General features: G+C 57.0%; 1 protein-coding gene across 4 annotated transcripts in view; it reads right to left on the bottom strand.

Moving 5' to 3' along the window:
- Positions 1-11,445, bottom strand: part of SSBP3 (single stranded DNA binding protein 3) — a 54,155-nt gene extending 42,710 nt beyond the window's left edge. For 2 of the 4 annotated variants that reach the window (XM_066555507.1, XM_066555506.1), the window contains exons 1-4: positions 11,280-11,445; positions 11,078-11,150; positions 10,833-10,894; positions 10,193-10,277 (exon numbers count right to left, since the gene is read on the bottom strand). In XM_066555507.1, the coding sequence (XP_066411604.1) occupies positions 10,193-10,277; positions 10,833-10,894; positions 11,078-11,150; positions 11,280-11,335 (276 nt within the window). In that variant the 5' untranslated portion in view covers positions 11,336-11,445. The remainder of the gene's footprint in view (positions 1-10,192; positions 10,278-10,832; positions 10,895-11,077; positions 11,151-11,279) is intronic. The other 2 variants (XM_066555504.1, XM_066555505.1) reach the window with 2 other exon arrangements.
- Between the last annotated feature and the right edge of the window lie 8,709 nt (positions 11,446-20,154).

The following is a 20,154-nucleotide window of genomic DNA, read 5'->3' as shown; positions in this document are numbered from 1 at the left end:
CTGGTGCTCCTCCAGGCAGCTCTAAGGAGATGCTCAGCTCCCCTGTGAACGCTCTGGAGGCACCAGGGGTAAGCTCCCTGCTACACCACAAATGCTGTGCTGGAGATGTCTGCTCACAGGACGCAAGCAAAAAGCACTCAGTTTCCAGAGCACAACCAAACAGAGCCCAACCCTCCAGAAACCACCACTGTCAAGTCCCTCATGCTCAGACATCCCCAGCATGAGGAGTTTTGTCCTGAAGATGCAGCCAAGGCTTTCACCTCTGGCTGTGAGATCCTCGCGGTGCCAACCACCAGCCAGGGAGCCAGAGCCTGTTATTTTCATCAGAGGATGGTCTCTGTGGGGACCTTCAGCTGCCAGCCAGGAGAAACAAGCCACTGGAGAAAACCTGAGCCTCCTAATGGCTTTTCCTCCAGCAGCAGTGTGAGGGAGGGCAGCTCCTTCTCCAGAAGATGAGCACCAGCGGGGCCAGCTGGTTTCTCCAGTGCTCAGCAGCAACAAGTCAAACTGCTTGGAAAACACTTAAGGTTGGGGGGGGGGGGGGGGGGGGAAGCTTCAAATGGACCAGGCGGGCGACGCACCGCGCTGGAGCAACGGTAAAAGTTAAAATTAATTAGCTGGCAGGATGACAAAGAAGCCATTGTGCAGCACGGTGGAGCAATCCAAGTACAAAGGCTTTATATAAGTCATGTTGAAAACTCCTTGATGACTGCAGGTAAGGACGGACAAGCTGTCAGGACGTGCCACAACACCCTGAAGGGCTCTGGGACAAGCAAGTAAATCTGCTTTTAACGATGAAATGAGCCCTGGGAGCCTCAGCCCGGACCTTCTCTCCAGCTGAGACCGGCAAAGGTGCGAAGCACCTGGGTGTTATTGGTGCTGTAATACCCAGGATAAAACAAAACCATCTGTTTTGGGGTTTCTATGGAAAACTGAGCTTGAGCGGGGCTAAAGGGACCCATACGCAATGTGAAACAGTGTTTACTTCCTTGTGAGCTCCCCACCTCCATCCCCAACCCTATCCCACAAAGCACATCCCTGCCAAAAGCCCCCCTGATGAGACCAAGCATTTCAAAGTGTGGCTGTCCCTGCCCCAGACCAGACCCCAAGAGGGTCTCACAGAACCATAGCCACCTCCTGGTTCACAGCTTGCACAGGAAGACCCCAACAGCCAAAGTGTTTCCAGCACCAACAGGCAGACCCAGGTTCTGTTCCCCAGGGAGGAGCAGGCATACCCCCAGAGCCACAGGGACAGCAGAGAGGCGCTGAAGCTGTGATGGAAAGTCACTCCAAGCTGCCACCAGCCGTGACCCCCCCCCATACCATTCTGCTGGCAGATGGGCAGAGGGAGGCTGGGTGTGATTTACACCCCATCAGCTGCACAGTGCTCCGGCAGAAAGGAGCCAAGGGGGAGAAAAGCAGCTCTCCCTCCTTGCTGTGAGCATCACTCGTGGGCAGGGAGATGTGGGGGTTTCAAGCAGCTTCTGCACTAGAGGCTGCCTCACCCCATGGGGCTTCCCCCAAAAAACAGGATGAGCACCCAGCAAGGGCTGGGCAGAGCAGGAGGGCAAGGAGGATGCTCTGCTGGGCTTGGCAGGGCAGAGGAGCCAAGTGTGATGCAGCACCCTTATCTGCCCACCCCAAACCAGGGAGCTTCAAGGAAGCGCCCTGCCCCCTTCCTCAGCGTGCTCTGCCTTTTTTTCACTAAAAAAAAAAAAAAAAAAAAAAAAAAAGGCAAAACATACAACCCCAAACAACCAACCCAGAGGCTGAGTTAAAAACACTGCCTGGGGCAGGAAGCAGCCACCTGCCTGGGGACACAGCTGGGCAATGCCAGCTACCCATGGGGTGACAAAGGGGCATTTCCCACCTTACAGTTATTAGAAATGGGTAAATAAGGAAAGCCAAAGCCTGGGACACCCTCACAGCAAGGCTGCTCTGGAAGGAAGGAGATGCCAGCCAGCCTCTTGTCATGGTGGGCACCAGGCAGTGCTGGACCAGGTGACCCAGGTATGATGCCAGCTGTGTGGGTGGGAGCTGGGAAAGGAGTGGGGCACAGAAGGAAATCCATGTCAGGTAGGAGGGACTGGCTGTGGGCTGTTTTACCTGCTGGGAATGCCATGGGATGCCAGCACCCCAGCTGTGTTGGGCAGGTCATGCTCACCAGCAAGTCAGAGCTGCTGCAGTGCATCCCCCCGCTTCAGTTTGTAGCCAAAAAATTCCAATTATAGGTGCAAGCTCAGCCTTGAGAGATTGTAAAAAAAAAAAAAAGCCAGCCCAAATCCAGGGAAAATGGGAAGGAAACCCCCCCCCCCCACTCCAGACCCTGTTTGAGGCAGGCAGGAGGAGTGGTGAGAGCTCATTTTCACTACAGAAAGCTGCCGCACCCCAGGAGGAGAGGCACCAGATCAAATGTTCAAGGGTTGATGCAGAAACATTAAGGAAAAAAAAAATTAAAAAGAAAATGTTAGCTCAAGACACAGCCAGAGGTCTTCCTTTGGACTTTATCTTAAGGCAGCAGGCGCAGCCTCACACATGGACAGACAGAGAGACAGACAGACCAATCGACCCCACAGGCTCCCACCCAGCCCGGGGAGCACAGGGGTGGAAATCACCTTGCTGAAAACCACTGGTGGTGGTGGCAAAGGCCATGGAGGAGGAAGGGTAAGGCAAGAGGGAGGGCATTGGATGGCCAGGCACAAAGCACTGCTCTGTCCCACCACTCCAAAACACGCAGGCACACGCCCCTCTATCTTTATCCACATGTACATCTCAACAGTGCATATTCCACAGATGTAATTGCATATGTATACATTTGTCTTCAGCTTAATTTTGATACTAACAGTCACTGTGCATGCCACATTAAGCTCAGGCAGGAGAATGAGCACTTCTCCTCTTATTGAAGAAAAAAAAATTCATTAAATGCACAAATTCAACACAAAAGAAAAGCTGGTCTTACCACACAGAGCTGTGCCCCCATCCAAACCCAAATCTTACCCGAGCCACCCAGGTGTCCCTCTTGCCCTGACTGGCACAGGAGACTGGTGTCACTGCTCTGGGGATAAAAGGAGGTGGCAGTGGCTGGCTGAGCAGAGGGGTTCCATCACACACAGGCAACAGCACCCAGAAGCTGTCCCATATTTTGGAAATCCCCCATTGACTGCACAGCTGTAGCTTTGAACTCAGTGCCTGGCACTTGTGGCCACAACAAGGAGTTTTGAGAGACCAAAAAAAACCCCTAAACCCGAAACCTAGGCAGAGGTGAGGTATTTGTTTACTTGCAGGGACATTTTTGCTCCCTGCCAGCCTGAAGGAAAGCACTGTTTGTGCTCTGCTGAGACCCCAGCCCTGCATGACCCCCAGGAATCTGCAGGGTGAGGACTCAGAGGGAGAAGATTCTGGGAAAAAAGGAAGAATGTGCCTGTGGGCTAAGCAGAAGCCTCAGCACAAGTCAGGGAGCCTCTCTGAGTGAGATGCTGGCAAGGCAGGAGTGTGATGCTCAGGGGGATCCAGCCCATGCTGTGTCCTGCAGGGCAGACCCCAGCACCAGCCAGGCTGGACACAAGGCACAGGGCAGACCCCAGCACCAGCCAGGCTGGACACAAGGCACAGGGCAGATCCCAGCGCCAGCCAGGCTGGACACAAGGCACAGGGCAGATCCCAGCACCAGCCAGGCTGGACACAAGGCACAGGGCAGATCCCAGCACCAGCCAGGCTGGACACAAGGCACAGGGCAGACCCCAGCACCAGCCAGGCTGGACACAAGGCACAGGGCAGATCCCAGCACCAGCCAGGCTGGACACAAGGCACAGGGCAGATCCCAGCGCCAGCCAGGCTGGACACAAGGCACAGGGCAGACCCCAGCACCAGCCAGGCTGGACACAAGGCACAGGGCAGATCCCAGTGCCAGCCAGGCTGGACACAAGGTGCTCCGGGTGCTGCATCCCTGCCATCCCCTCTGTTCCCAAGGAAAACCAGGAACAAATGTGGCTGCAGCAGCTCCCCCCGGGGCACCCCCACCAGGGAGGGCTCTGCACAGCCGGGTGCCATTCCCGGTGCCATTCCAGCGGTGCCAGCTCTGCCGCGGGGGCGTGAGCAGCAAGAGAGGAGCAGCAGCCAGAGCCCCCCGCCCGCTCCCCAGGACCAGCCCTGGCAGCTGTTTCCAATAGAACCAGGGACAGCTTTACAAGAGAAAAATCGGGAACAAAAGGCAGGAGAAAATCCAAGTTTCCAAGGTAAGGAAGGAAATGATCAGGAGCACAGGAAAGTCCCACTCGTACCCAACAGACGGCGTCCTGACCTAACACCTCCCCACCACCGGACAGCAGCGCCCGTGCCCGCGGCTTCCCGGCACGGCACGGCTTGGCACGGCTTGGCACGGCGGCCCCTCGCCCTCTTTGTTCCTGCCAAGGGACCCCCAAAGGGCGGCCGGGGAGGGCAGGGCTGGAGCTTTGTGCTCTGCCGGAGCCCAGCATCTGCCGGGGGCAGCGCTCCCCCCGCGGGTCCCCTCGCCGGCCTCACCGCGCTCGCCCACGTGGCCGCCGGGGCAGACAATGGGATGGGGATGGCGCTGGGGCTGCCGCGCTCGCCACCACGGCAAGGCCTTCCTCCTCCTCCTCCTCCCCGCTGCGGGCTCTGCCTGCCGCTGGAAGCTGGCCCCTCTCAAGCACTGGGGGGAGGGGGATTAAAAAGCTACTATAAAAAAAAAAAAAAACAAAAAAAACCTCCCCAAAAATCAGGGAAAAGAAAAAATGCTCGAGTCCGGCTCACTGCTGCACTCGTGCAAGGCGAGGGCATGCACGCAGCGGGATGGGCAATGGGGCAGCAGGGCAGCACCCCTGTGGGCAGCAGCCAGACCTCAGCACCCAGCCATGCAGGGGGTCCCCGGCCCTGGCACAAACCCCCATTCGCCCTCCCATCCTCGGGCAGGATTGGAAAAACCCTTCCTCTCCTCCCGTCCCGCTCCCGGCTTTTTTGGAGAACCCCCTCCCGGAGCGGAGCCAGAGAAACTTTGCGTGTTCGCACCATTTGTTGATATAAAACCCATCCCCTGCCTTACTTTTGCACAGGCACTCGGGGTGGGGTGGAGGGGGGGAACGTCTGTTTCTATTTGAAACCGTCAAAATTAGCATTCAGTAATTAAAAATCACACCCTTTCTCTTAATAACCTAACCAGCATGATACAATCAGGTTGTGCCAACTCTTTAATCTAATTGACTAATTACAGATTTTAATTTAGTCAGTTACTGAACAACTGTTGACAATTTGTTTTCATTAGGGACAGAACAGGATAAATATTTAGGCTCCCCAGTCAAAGACTAAGACATAAGCTCTGGGCTCTGACCTCCGGTTTCACAATGGAGCCTTCTCCATGAGCATCACCCGTGGAAAGGTGCTGCTCTGCAATGCCCTGGTCCTGCTGCTGGGCAGCAGGAAGTCTCGAAGCCGAGGTTGCTCTGTCATGAGAGCCAATGTTGTTTAAGATATAATTATTAAACTAACCCACCCTTGCATGGTACTCCAGCAAGAGCAGGCTTTAGAGGACACCCAGGCTCACCAGTACCCTTAACTGGGAGGGAAGGTTGAGCCAGCGCTGCCAGGAGAGGGAATATCTGGATTTATTTATTTTTGTTGCAATTTTTTTTTTTTTTAAGTGATGTGGAGTTTTGCAGCTGCTCCTGGCAGCCTGCCACTCCTGAAGGATACTCCTCTCTCTGGTTACCTACCAGGGAACCCTGTCCCTGCAGAGTAGAGCTGGATGGAGCCCAGATGGAGCACAGTCCCGCATGGAAACAGGACAGAGCTGTGTGTGCCACCACTGAGCCACATGCCCAGGACTCAGGCAATGCCTGTGGGGCCACACAAAGCTGCTCCCAACCCCTGTCCCTGCATTGCACTAAACCTGCCCAAAACACCTCTTCTCCTTCACAATATGTTTCTCCTACACAACACTGGCTGCACACAACAGGAGAAGCTCTCATGGACCATCACTACCACCACCACAGAGGTACTCATGGATCAACACTCTCTGTCCCTCCCTCACAGCCATGGGTGCCTCAAACAAGGCACTACAACCTTCACTGGTCCTGGAGCAAGAAGAGAGCCTGGCATGGCAAAGGAGACAGTCACACCAAAGCCTTCATGCATGAACAGCATCCCTTCCCAGGGGTCCCACAAGGCCATGTCACCTGCCAGTGCACCATGCCACGAGTTGGCCACACAGACGCTAGGGAGCAGATGGTGCTGGGACAAGGAAATGCTCCCTGCAGCCCAAGAAAACCCCAGGCAGTGATGCTGGGATGGGGTGCCTGTCCCACACCTGGTGGGGTGTGACTGGCAGATTCATCATAGAAGAACCATCCCTGGGACACCCCCAGTCCGTACAGCCAGCAGACCAAAGTCCTTCCAGCCTCTTGGGCTTCACCTTGTTTCCACCGAGCACACTAACTCCAGCAAGCCTGAATTCTCCATCCATCCATCCATCCATCCATCCATCCATCCATCCATCCATCCATCCATCCATCCATCCATCCCCATGAGGTTCAGAACCCCCTAAGATCTCTCTAAGGGGGACTTTTTCATATAAAAAGGAGGAGCCCTGGTTATCCCCAACCAAGACAAGAGCCCCCAACACACCATCTTTTCCCAGACCAACCACTGCAGCTCCAGCAGCAACCACCTCCACTGCTGCAGACATCTTTCCAGACCCAAGTCAGAAAGAACTGCAGCAGCTCTCCAAAGTTAAAAACAAAAACAAATAAATCAATGCTTTGCGTTAATGGCAAGTTGAAGCCACAGCTCCGCAGATCTTGTGCTGCAAAGAAAACAGCATTTCAAATGCTCCCAAGTGCAGGTCCTCCTCAGGAAGAAACTGGGGGAAACAGAGCTAGGGCGTGATGAAGTCAAAGTCTTCATCAGCTAAAGGCTACCCCGAGTTTTCTCTCCTGCATGTTGACATGAGCTGGCTGTGCAGGCAGAGCAACACCACAAAAAAAGTATGTAGCAAACAGTCAACTAGATTTAAGTTCATTTTCTGTAGCTCGAGGCCAAAATCGACTGAAGTGGTTCTGGTGATCAAGTTTTCTGCAATTCCCCTTTCTATGTATTAGCTCTTTGACAGAAATTCACTGCGGTATTTAAACTGGCAGTCATCACCGCTAACTCAAATTGTATTGGCTTTCACGGCGTTGAAATGCTCAACTGTGAGCAGCCATCGGCCAATTCCCAGATAACGTGGCGGCTGAAATCCCCTGTCATGACCAGAGATCCCCTTGCAAGCTCTGGGAGCGTGCTGGAACGCTGGCCTGCTCGCCACGGGGCTTGGAGGAACCTAAATCAATGGCTGAGTTTTAGGAGTTGGTGCTTGTGAGCTGTTAGCTTGGACAAACTCTTTGTGTACAGGTGGAAGGGGATGATGAAGAAACCTGCAACAACACAACTTGATAGTTGTGTTAACAGATGCACAGACATGCCAGAGATGGAAAGGTAGAGCAGAGCAGCATTCCTCCTGCCTGTGCCAGGTAAATCCCCACTCCTATCACTCTTCCTCCAACAAGCACCTTTCTACAAAGTCCCAGCAGGCTTTTGTCCCAGCCTGGGAGAAAAACCTTAGGGGAAAGGTAAAAAGCAGTATTTTCAAGCACCCACAGGACTCCACAGTTTTCAAGGATCACCTCAAAAAAGGAGCGGTGGGATTTCTCCTTAGTTTCTTAATTTCCTTCCTTACTTTAATTTCTCACTGAAGATTTAAACACTCAAAACTGGAGGGGGAAATCAGCAATTTGTCCTGCTGCTCCTAACAGTTTTCATACAGTTATGCCAGAAAATAAAGTGGAAATGACACACCACGCAAATCCCACCCTGCTAATAAGGAGAACTGCTCCCCCTTCCCAAAAGATCTCTGTCCCAGGCAAGAACCTCTCCAGTGTTGGCTCTGGGAAAGTGACGTGCCAGGCTCCCAAAGCATCCCCTCTTTCTGTCCTTACAGTAGCACAGTATCAGGGTTAACACACACCATATTTTGGGCAAACACCAAGCAGGACACACAGAGTTTGCCCGTTGCTGGCCAAGTGTAAACACAATGCTCTACAAACCTGGGGCAAGACTTAGATTGGGATATTTTTAACCACAGCCACCACATGAAGCAATTCATGACTCACTGATCCAGCCCCATTTGGGGCTCATATCCCATTTTAGCTGCCATGCACTGCTGATGGCTCGCTGGGTTTGCTGTTTGACATTGCCCACCATGCTCACCAGTACCAGCAGCCTGCCCAGGAGCTAGAGAGGAACAAGGCTCTATTCACACTCCCACGGTTATCATTCGGTTCTTTGGTCAATATTTAAGTTTTGGCCAGGTAGGTCCCTGCCCTGTAAAGTACACGCTGCGCCAGGAAAACACCGCTCCTCAGCGAGGCACTGCACCCTGAGCATCCGTCAGCAGCCACGCCACGGAGAAGCATAAGCCCTGTCTTGGGGCCAAAACACTGCCTGGGAAACCAACCCAGTGCCACCAAGCCAAAGCACAGGGGAGTGAGAATCTTAGGAGTTACCCAAAAGGTAAAGCACTTGGGGCTCTCAGAAAACTGCATTACACTGAGAATTAGAAACAATCAGAATTGTGTCTATTTACTGTAAGCTTAAAGCAACGTGTATTAAAGAAGTTTATGCGAATCATCTAATACACTCAGGCCTATTGTTAGAATTATTACCAAGCTAAAAAAAGATTAATTTCTCTAAATACACTAAATCCTCAGACACGATGAGGAGGCTGCAGTGGATGGAGCATTACCAGGTCTTGCTTGCTAATGTCATCTTCACCTGTGGCTCTGCTGCCCAAAGATCTACCTTTGCCTTGCTCCTGATGACCCCACTGTCCCCTCTAGGCTCCCAAACCCCCCACAATTTGCCCCAAAACATCCAGGAAGCGAGCAGAAGCCAACAACTGCTAGACATGCTGCTGGTTATCAGCTCTGACCCCTGGTTCAGGAGTTCACCATCTTAATCCGACCCAGTGAAAACAAGCAACGCAGACAGCGGCCGCAGGGATGGACAGACAGACAGACAAACTCCACCTAGCAAATACCCAGACACACTTCTCCCAAGACCCAGTGGGATGGGAAGAGACAAGAGGCAGCTCAGCAGCCAGCCCAGCCTCTCTGGCACTGCCCGTGCCCCAGGGTGACTGCTGTGCCCAGTGCCAGCGCGTGAGAGAGTCGCGGAGGTCCCCGAGACACTCGCCTGGCACTGCTCGCCAGCAAACCTTCACACATCCCCAGCCAGGCATGTCCAGGCAACCAGAAACTTGGGAAGGGAGGAAAAATGGTTTCCATACCATAGTCTCCCTGGAGCAGACAAAACCAGCTCCTGCTACGAGGTTTAAATGCGCTTGACTGGGGTCCAAGCCCGCAGCCAGGTGACTAATGCTTTGATGCACGTTCCTCCCAACACTGTGGATGCGGGCACCGCATGCGGGACGGGAGCAGGCAGCCCACCCGTCACCCAAGGGGCAGACATGCCATGCACCCTTGGCAAGAGGGATCCTTTGGGAGACACCTCAGACTCAAGCATGCCACCATCCATCCCTGGGTCACACTGCCACCTCTGCAGAGAGCAACCCAAACCACGGAGAGCCAAGATGCACAATGACCAGCCAACCAACCAACCAACCAGTGGGAGTCTGCAACACCAGCTTCAAACAAGACAACACCTCTCCCCTTCTGGGATCAAGGGAGGACTCAGGAAACCAAGGAAGCCCCCAGCCTTGCCAAAGGCAGGGAGATATTAACTGGGGCATTCAACAGCGGCTTGGGGAATTCCCCCTTCTCCTCCCCACCAAAATCCAACCCCCGCCCATCCTGCAAGGTGCCCTCAGCATGAAACACCTCACCACCAGAGTGTCCTCAGCATGAAATATCTTGCCATCGACCCTCTATAAACGCTTTGTTGTCCATTGCTATGCAAAACTTCTTAATTCTACCACTAGCCCGAATGCCTTTAAGTGCTTAAGATAAGTATCTGAGCTCATTTACATAATTGCAACATTATGAAATACTGTTCAGTCAAATCAGAACATTGCTGGTTAAAAAAAAACCCCACGCTTTTTGCCAGTCGGTTACGTTAGGTTGGCTCTCGGTGCGCCGGAGCTCCCCAACGCCGTAATTACCGCGAGGATTAGAAACTTGTTACTCACGTAGTCATGAAAGGCTTTGGCTTCACTCGAATGTTCACAAGTGTCTCGCCTTTCGGGAGCCGCGCAGTACAGGTCCCAAAACACGCTGCACGGCAGGGAGAGACGGGAGAACAGCAGTTACTCATCAGGGATCGGACACCCCAGGTCAGCGCAGGTGAGCGGCTTCCCAGCCCACGGCTGGGCTGGCACCTCAGCTGGATCCAGCTGTGCATCCCAGCTTTACACTCCTCGGACCTGACTCAGGAGTGGGGATGCTGGGCGCTTGAGGAAGCAAAAGTAGCCTTCAAGAGGCAACACCTTGAAGGGATAACCCCCGAGAGACTTCAGGGACTTCTCCAGCCTCGCAGCCGCCCAGCCCTGCTCCCCTGGGCGCCCCAGCGGCACCGGCACAACCCGGTGCCTTCGGCTGGCCCGGCAGCTCTCCAGCGGGAGCCGTGCCCGCCGCTCCCGCGGGGCCGGGGGTGGCTCCGCCGCGCCTCGACGCCCGCGGGGAGCGGGAGCCGGGGCGGTTCGGGGCTCGCCGCCGCTGCTGACTCACGCCACTACTGGGGCTGTACCCCGCGGGGCCCCGCGCCACCGGCGCGTACCCCCCGCCCCCGGGGGGCTGCTCCCACCCGCGACGGGACACCCCCGCACTTACCACCACCAGGAGTGCAGGAAGCCGGGGGGCTCGCCCAGCGTGATGTTCTTCTCCCACCGGATCTGCGGGCAAGAGGAAGACGGCGGGGGGTGGGTTGGGAGGGGGGGGCGGCGCGGGCGGGGGGTGGTCGCGGGTGGGCGTGGGCCCCCACGCGCGGCGACCCCCCGGCGCCGCCACCGCCCCGCGCAAGATGGAGGGCGGGCGTGCGGCGGCGCACAAAGGGCGCGGGGGGCGGCGGGGCTCACCTCGGACAGGAAGGTCTGCGCAGACTTCTGGGCGCCGACGTGCAGCAGGTACTCGTAGACGTACAGCGCCAGCCTGCAACAGCCGAGCGCCGGGTCGGAGGAGGAAGAAGCGCCCCGCTCCCGCCCCGCACAAAGCCGCCCGCCGCCACCGCCGCCCCGCTCCCCCCGCCGCCACCGCCGCCGCCGCCGCTGCCGCTCTTACTTCTCCCGCGCCTGCCCGTCCGAGGGCACCGCCGAGCCCTTCCCTTTGGCGAACATGGTCCGCGCCGAGGAGGAGGGGGACGGCCGCCGAGAGCCGCCGCTGCTGCCGGAGCCGCTGCGCCCGCCGCCGAGGGAGCGCCGGGGGCTGTCAGAGCGCCGGCCGCCGCCGCGCCCCCATCGCCCCGCGCCCGCCGCCGCTCGCTGCGCCCAACGCGCCGCTGGCCGCGCACCCGAACGTGGCCGCGCCGGGCGCCACCCCCGCCGCCGACGGGCGCCCGCTGCCGCCAATCACCGCCAGGCGCGGGCGGGGCCTCCCCGCGCCACGCCCCGCTCCGGAGGCGGCGGGCGGCCTCCCGCGGCGGGCAGGGAGGGCGGGCGGCGGCGGCGCGCGGTCCTAGAGCGCGCCCGGCTCGGCCCGCGGGCGGCGCCGCTTCCCCAGCGCCGCGCGGCGCGCGGGCCCTTTAAGGCGGCGGGCCGCGGCGCGCAGCGCGCGCTGATTGGCCGGCGCCGCGGAGACCTCGGAAGGGGGGACTTGAAACCGCCCGTCGGGGGGGCGCGGGGAGCGGCGGTGCGGCCGGGCGGGCGCTGCCGCTCCGCGGCGCCGGGCGGGACGGACCCGGCGGGAGGCAGGCACGGAGAGGAGGAAGGAGGGAGGGAGGCGGCCGGGGGCTGGGCACGCCGCCTGCTCCTCCAGACCGGCCCCGGCGGGTCCCGCCCGGCGCCGCGCACCCCGGCCCCGCGCTGCCGGCGGTCACCCCGGGGGCCAGGCGCGCCCGGCTGCGCGGAGCCCTGAGCGGAGCCCGGGGCCAGAGTGCCCTGGCTGCCAGCTCCAGTCACGGGGCTCCTTCGCTTCGCTGCCCTTAAAAACACGAGGGGAAAGGCACCCCCCGTGGGCCGGGCGAGGGTCTGTGGGGACCCTTCCGCCTCTCTCCGGGGGCTCGGGCAGGGCCACGCCGTGTCCCAGCGCGCCTCCAATTTAAAACTCAGGGCTTTGCCTCCCTGCTCCACCAACAATCTGCTTCTGCAGAACCAAACTAACCACCAGTGCCGGCCTCGGGTGGCGGCGCCCATGGGGACAGATGTTGGAGCGGCACAAAAATAAGAGCTTCAAACAGCTCCTTCCCCCTGCCCTGGCCTCACCTCTCCCTCCGAAGTGAGTGGCTGAACAAAACCCAGCGGCTGCGCGCCTGGCCGAGGCTGTGTGATGAGTTACCCCCCGCTAGAACGGGGATGCCGGGTGCGAGCGGGGCCATGCGCTGCGTGCGGGGGCTCGGAGGCTCCGGGCGGCGGCGGGGGAGCCGCGGGCGGGGGAGGGAGGGACTCCCGCGGCGGCGGCAGCGCTGCGGCGCCCGTGGGAATGTTCACGGCCATCGGGACCTGCCCGAGCAGGGCCAAACTCGTTCACAGGTTAAATTGAGGTTTAAATTGAACTGGGTGGGGGGGGTGGGGGGGAAGAAAAAAAGTCTTGCAATGCGGTAGGTCGAAAAGGATCAAAACTTGCAGGATCGTCCAAGATCGTCTCAGCTGAAAAAGAAAATCTGGGGCTTCGCCTAAGTTTTGGGTTTTATGGTGGGGGCCGGGGTGCCGGCGGTGATGACAAGGCAGGCGTGAGGGGCTCTGCTCCACGCACGTCTCTGCAGCACAGACCAGAGGGACAGGCCAGACAAACCCCAGACTTTGTGTCTCCGGAGCCTCTGCATCCCTCTGCTCCTCTGCTGCTCTGATGGGTTCAAAAATAACTGGGAGTGTCCCCTGGGACTGAGGCTATGGGATAAATCTGACCCTCCAGCAGCACGTGAGAAGTTCACTAAATATCCCTGGTTAAAAATAATACCATGATATCCTGTACCTCCTGCGTGGAGGTGGAAAGCACTAATGCCACTGGAATGATGGGCGCCATGCCCTCGGCAGCAAAAGGGGCCTCTCTGTGCCCAGAATATTGCCCTGCCCTGCTCCTGTTCATCGGGAGCTTGTTTTCTTGTAACTCTATGATTTTTTGGGATAGGTGAGTAGGCAAAACCCAGCCACTTCCTCTCCCCAACCCCTGGAGTAGTTTGGGACATGAAGCAAGCCTAGGGAAGTGAGATGGGAGGCAGGATCCCTTCCTCTCCAGGTGCCCTCAGCAGTCTGGTTCCAGGTCTCCAGGCAGGAGTGGAGGATGTTTCCGAGATGCTCAGAGGAGAGTGCAGGCCGAGAAGGGAGACAGGAAACCACCACGGCTTTCCCTCCTCTCTTGCGCACAGCTGTAGTTCCCAGTTTTTTCTAGTGGAAACAGCCAAGAGCAGTTGATGAAAACCTTCCCAAAGTGGCACCAAAAGAAATTATCAATGTTGTCATCCCAGGGTGGCAGAGCCTGACCTGCCAGGTGCCAAATGCCAGCATTTGAGGTGAGGGTGGAAACTCCCAGCCCGTGTGAATTCACCGGGCACCGGCCCTGCCTTCGCATCTCCCCCGACCTGATGATTAGAGCAAATTATAAGCTGGTGCTTTGGACCAACTTAGCTAAAGATCAGAAGGGAGACTAATTTCATATCATCACCACCGCAGAATGCAATTAAGTGGCTCTGCAAAGTTTTAACGCAAGTTGTGACAGGAAATTTAGGAAAAAATAAATTCCCCACACCCAAAGCCAGCAGCTTCATCTAGCCGAGTTGCAGGAGGATGTACCAAGGCTACCGAGCGCTCCCAAGGTGTGGAGGGCCACCTGTGGGCTACCTTACTTTGGCCAGACTTTCTCTTCGTCAGGAGTTTTTCTTGGGTTGCAGCAATTAAAGCACCAGAAGTCATTAAAAACCCCAAACCATCACCCAGCTGGTTGTTTTAAACACCTGCCCGTGGATTTCTCCCAGCTGTCAGGGTGTCTCCCATGCTGGGGCTGCGTTGCACGGCACCCACCTGGTGGGCACCGAACAGATCCTGCTCCACTGAGCCCGAAGGCAGGAGAAGGTGCCGGGTGCCAGGGGGAAAAGGCAGCGTCCCCTGGGCACAGCAAAGGGAAGGCTCAAATTTACTGCACACTGCCAGCGGCTCTGCTGGGACTGCTGTGGGATCCCCGTGGGCAGGCTCCCAGTGGGCAGGGATGTGCAGCAGGAAGGACAGGTTTGGGAGGGAGTAGCTGTGGGAAGAGTGGCCTCTCCACGTTGCATATTAATGCTCCTTGTGCTTTAATTGCGGTGGGACCTCTCGAGCAGAGCCATTAGCATGCAATGCGGAGGAACATGTATTTTTGGGATGCCTGCCTGGCTCACAGACTCTCAGCTGTGGGGAGGGGTAGGCTGTGGGATGCAGGGAGAGGTGTCTCGTTACCCCCCCACCCCAGGGATGCCGCTGGAGTCGCAGCTCCTTCCTCGAGCCCCTGAATCATCCCCGCTGCCATCTGCTGCACCCTCGCTCTTCCCCACAGATGTCCTTCTTCCTTCCCCAGAAGGAGATGAGAACTGAGGACAAGGTGCCAAACACGACTTCAAACAGCATCTAATAAAACACGGGATTAATTTCTTCTGACTGGTGCTCAATGGCTCTGATTAAGCAGAGCAGGATTTAATTAGCTTGTTTGGACTGCCTCGAAGCCCGTGCCAAAGGTGGGGGAGTCTCAGCGCTTGGGTCTCCCCAGGCCCTGACCAAGAGCTCATGCAGGCCTTGAAGAGCAGAGCCCACTGCCTGCCCTGCCAGGATCCTCCTTCAGGATCCTCTGACCGCCCTTTACCAGCCAGGATGGGTGCCTTGGCTGTGCTTAATCCCAGTGACACCCATGGGGCAGGCACGGGGGAATGACAGGAGCAAGGTGGGGTTTGGTGGGGGACACAAGTTGGTGGCCCCACCAAGAAGACACTGTTGTGTCTCATCCTCTGAACCCCGTTCCTCTTGGCACAAAGCAAACTTGCCCTGCCACCAAGACCTTGAATTTAAAGTAACCCTGTTCTCTCCCTGATTTACTACCAGTTGCTGGCTCCTCTCCTCTCCCTCCGCCTGTCTCCTTTAACCCATTTCATTATCTATGCTAGCTTAGGCTTGTCTATGTGGGAACATCATGGTGAAGTTATTGCAAAATAGATGGGCTGTGAATGTAAAGCGTGGCAGCTATTCCCCAGCAGCTCCCAGCGTGGCAGCTCCAATTCCTCACCCGCAATTCCTGCGCTAACCTCGGCTGCAGGCAGGCACTGCAAAGGAGCCCAGGAGCACCCATGTGGGACACAGCTCCTGGGCTTTCCCCTGGGAAAGCTGGGAAACCATGCTGCATTCCCATAGCTGGGCTTTAACTCTGTGGGTTCCTGTCATTGCAGAGGAGACAAACAGAGATAGAAGGCACAAAGGGAGAAGGAGACAGAGATAAAGCTGAGGACTGCCCTGTCTGAGGAGCACAGGCAACCTGCAAGCCTCAAACTCACGCTTGTTGTTGGACTCCTGAGGAACGGGGCAAAGGCAAAACTCAAAATGTCAGTGCCAGCTGCTCTGGGCGAGTCTGGTTCTCCTTGTTCCCACCTCCTTTGCCACTAGCCTGCATCTCCCTGCAAGGAACATTTTGCAATTAAATACCTCTCCCCACACAAACCAGCATGCAGGAGCTGTGGTCCTGCAGGGTGACAGCCCCAGCCTGGCTCCCAGCAGTGCTGCTGACATTCCCACGTGGTGCTGTCTGTGTCTGACCCTGCTCCTTCCCTGTGGCTGAGCTCTGGTGGCTGCCATGTGGGGCCAAGCAGGGCACTGGCCTGAAGTGAGGTCACATCTAAGTGCTGCCTGTCAGTCTCCTATGGCAATGGCATTGCAGGGACTCTCCCAGGGGGTGCCAGCAGAGCTGTGTGTGCCTGCAGACCCTATAGACAATGGGATGGTGCCCATCTTGGAGTTTTCTCAGCCATCCCACAGGACAGCCTCCAAGCTGTGCCCAGTGCCAGCCATTCTCAATGAAGGGTGGCAGCCTCTCCAGAGTAGCAGCAGTTTTCAGCTGCCTTGGGAGCCAGGCAGAAGCCCCACTGCCCCACCAAGTATCTGCAGTTCAACACCAGTGGTTTCCTCACTGGTTTCCAGGGCAGGGGCAAGGAGAGGTTTAGGCAGGGAACAGGATTACAGGATCTAAATCCAGCTCTGCTGGGGCTGGTTTTGAGCCTCCTCTCTCTGTTGGGGCAGAGCCTTTGGGTCCTATCTCTCCTGTTCCTTCTCCAGGCTGAGTCCTTTATCTGTCACCTCTTCCATCTGTCTCCGCCTGATATGTGCCGCCAGCAGTGCCCCGAGCCAGCCGCCCCCTCCAGCGCCCTGCAACGGGGCCAGAGCCCCTGGGACAGAGGGTGACCTTGGGTTTTGCAGCAGACCTTCCCCTGCTGCCCCGTGGGTGCTCCCCCAGCAGGGTGGGACCAGTGCCAGGTGCGTGCATGGAGCTGTAAATCTGCTGCCAGCGCGGTGACAGTTTGGGTACTTATTTTAGCAGCCTTATTTTAGGTAAAAAGCTGCTGCAGGGTGAACCGTGGTCCAACTGGCTCTGCTGCCCACGAGGGTTTCCTCCATTGCTCCTGGGAGTTTTGTGGGAGGAAGGAGGACCTCAGGGCTATAGGAAAGGCTTTCCAGTCAGCAGCCTGCCATTAGAGCCAGTGTCCTCAGGGACACTCACCTCTGCAACATCCTCCAAGGTTTCAAACTCGGCTCTTGCTGCTTGGAAGGCTTGCTCCGGCTCCGCTCACACACCCAGCCATGCATGGCCACCTTGCTTCCCAGCAGGCAGTGAGGAGACCTGGCTGGTGCTCATCCATCCCCTGGCCTGCAGAATGTTGTATGGAACAGACTCGCCCCCAGGCCATAGACCACAGTCCAAAGGGACCCCTTTCCTGCCCCCACATGGCACTGAGCACCCCTTTTTCTAACTGAAAGAACCCCAATCCAACCCATTTTATCAAGCTCACGTTCTCCTGGCTTGCACCTTCACTTTGTCACACACACACACAGAGCCACTGTGACTGGCTCTGCCCCCTGAGACCTTCAGGCAGGGAGCCACTTCCCCCCCACCCGGCTTTTACCTTTACTGTTTTCTGTGCGGTGTCTTCCTTCTCCCTCTGAGCACTCACCGCTCATCTAGCCTGCATGACTTGCTGACCCAGCACTCCTGCCTGCTCCTCCATCCGTTTTGCCTCCACACATAATGCACTTTCATAATCTTCCCCAGGAAGGTCGTGCAGAGCAGGTCACGGTGCTGCATCAGGGGCTGTGACCGTGCAGGGTCCATCCCTGCACTGCCTGGGGTCCTGCACCTGGGCCTCCCTCAGCATCCACCCCACTGCTTGGCCCAGACACCTCCAGGGATGTATTTTTGGAAACCCCAAAATGCCTAGTTAGAGGGCTGCCTGCAGGAGAGGTGCTCCCATGTCGTGTCATTGGTCCCAGGGAGTTTTGCACTAAGCCAGGCTCAGTACTTAGGCTGCCCACAGCCTTCCCACATCCTGGCCCTGCTTGCTGCCAGATGAGTGGGGAGGGGGCAGGGGCTGGTGACTGCCTGCAACAACAGCCCAGATGTGAACCCCAGCAGCCCAGATGTGTACAACAGCCCAGATGGGAACTGCAGCCTGGCCCTGCCAATGCCACAGGCTGAGGGATGCTTTGTGCCAAGACCACTGCCCCAGTGCCTCCCTCTGCTCCCAGATTTCTTCTGGGGGCTTTGCCATGCCCACAGTGTGCCCATGGCCACTGCCATCATCCCACCCACGGAGAAACACGAGAGCCATTGCAGAGACCCTGCCAAAACCTTTCCTATTCTGATCAGAGCAGGTGAGGGCTGCTCACCACAGGGCCTCGTTAGTTTAATGAATGAATTTCAAAGCTGGGCTTTCAGATGACATTTGGGCATAGAGCTTTGGGCAAAAGACTTCCGGAGTGCCAGGCTAGAACACAAGTCTCCATGTCTCCAAAAATCCTCATCTTCTGGTTTCTGAGTGAAATAATAACCAAACCAGGAGACTCTCATAAAGGAAATCAGCAAAGACAACTACTTTTATATGTGCGCTTAAGTATTTAGGTCAGTATTTTTAGAATAAATAGCCGTGGGTTGGTTCCTATCTTTTCACTTTCATTTTTCACACTTCAGCTTCATTTTCCTGAATCTGGTTATACTGAAGCAGCAATTGGGTTCTGCAAAGCACTCACACCTACCAGCACACTGACCTCACTGCCTCCTGCTTCTCCATGGCTCCTCTGGCCTCTCCTTCTCCTCTGAGATAGCACCATGGGTAGGAGATGGATCTGTCCCCCTCTGCTAGAAAGATTTCCCCACAAGCTGGCGAGGGAAAAAAGAGGAAATGGGCTGCAGTGGGATCAGCTCTGCAAGGGAGTGAGGCTCTTTGCTGGTCTGAACCAGGAAAGGGATGCACGTGTGCACTGCCACGGCCCACCACGGATGTGTGTGGCTCCCTGCACGTCCCCAGCCCTGCTCCCAGTGCCATCCAGTCCCTTCCTGCTCCAAAGAGAGCCCTGGCCACGAGCTGGGCGTTGCACCCTGCAGCCTGCTATTAAAAGCAAACCATCTAGAAGAGTCCTTCGGAGTGAAAGCAGCTTTTAAAGGAAACATTGGCAGCCTCGTTTGGCTGCAACAGTGCCTGCTTTGCTTACGGCCTCCAAAATTAGAAGAGACTCAGAAACTTAGGATGGATATTACTGCAGCAGAGTGGGGAGGGGGTATGAGGGGGAGGCTCCAGCCTGCTCAGCCTCAGCTGTGCTTCCCCAGGAACCAGGATGCTGCTCCATAGCTCATTGATACAACCTTTTTTTTGTGGGGTAGAAGAAAAGATTGGCATGGGAAGGGAGCATGGGGCACAACGCCTGGCCAGCACGGAAATCCCGGGCACGCACGTGCTGCTGGAGGAAGCAGCGATCTCTGCTGTGCTAAACACGCTCGGCAGGAGCCACGGAGATGTGCCAAAGCCTCTTCATGACTTAGCTCCTAATAAACACGCTGCAGATGGGAAACGAGCCCTCGGCTTCCCCAGCGTGGGCGAGTGGCGAGCTCACCCCGGCCATGCCCCAGCCCTACGAGCTGGGGGGCACAGGGCATGCCCCTGCTAGCCCTGGGACTGGCTCTGGGCTCCTGCCTGCCCTGCACGGCCCCTGGGACTGGCTCTGGGCTCCTGCCTGCCCTGCACGGCCCCTGGGAGAGCTTTTCCCAAAGCAAAGCCTTCCTCCTCCCCGGCTCAACGGCCGCTTCACCTCCAAGAGTTATTCACAGATAAACTCCATAAATTTGGGGGACAGCCATTTTATCACTCCTGGCAGCTCTGTGCATTGCCTGCCACAAGGTGAATCCGCGGGAGCTGGGAAGGGATGGGAAAAGCAGCTCCTGGGAGAGCTGGAGCAGCGGGATGCCTGGCCAGGACCGGCTCTGCTCTGGGACAGCTGGGGCCACGGCTGGCTGGATCCTGCCCCAGCTCCTGCTGCCCACCTGGGGTTTCTGAGGCTTTGTTAGACACAGGGAGGCTTGAGAGCAGCAAACCTCCTCCTCCTCCTCCTCCTCCCTGCCTTGCCTCCATGGATGATTTATTTCGACACGCGACTCCATCCTGTTTTGCTGCATCACTCCAGGCGCTTTATTGCTTCTGGCCTGGGCTGGCGACATCCCTGCACCCATCCCTGACTTCCTGGGAGCAGAAAGGAGCCCTCAAACCCCTGCCACCAGGCCTTGTCAGGATATCAACATGCTCCCGAGTTTTGGTGGTTAGCTGGCCTTTCCTGACCTCCCAGAGCAGCTTCCCTTCTCCTGGCCCCTTCCTTGAGCTGTTGGTCCATCACTGCCTGGCAGCTTCTACCCAGGGCTCTTTAGGGTGCCTGTTGCTGGGAAGAAAGTCTGTGCTTGTCAATTCACTGAGAATATTCTGCTGGAACATCACCTGTAAAAAAAAGCA

Source organism: Molothrus aeneus, chromosome 9, assembly GCF_037042795.1.
Source record: "Molothrus aeneus isolate 106 chromosome 9, BPBGC_Maene_1.0, whole genome shotgun sequence".
In the NCBI taxonomy this organism is placed as follows: domain Eukaryota; kingdom Metazoa; phylum Chordata; class Aves; order Passeriformes; family Icteridae; genus Molothrus; species Molothrus aeneus.
This window is presented reverse-complemented; position numbering and strand designations above follow the sequence as displayed.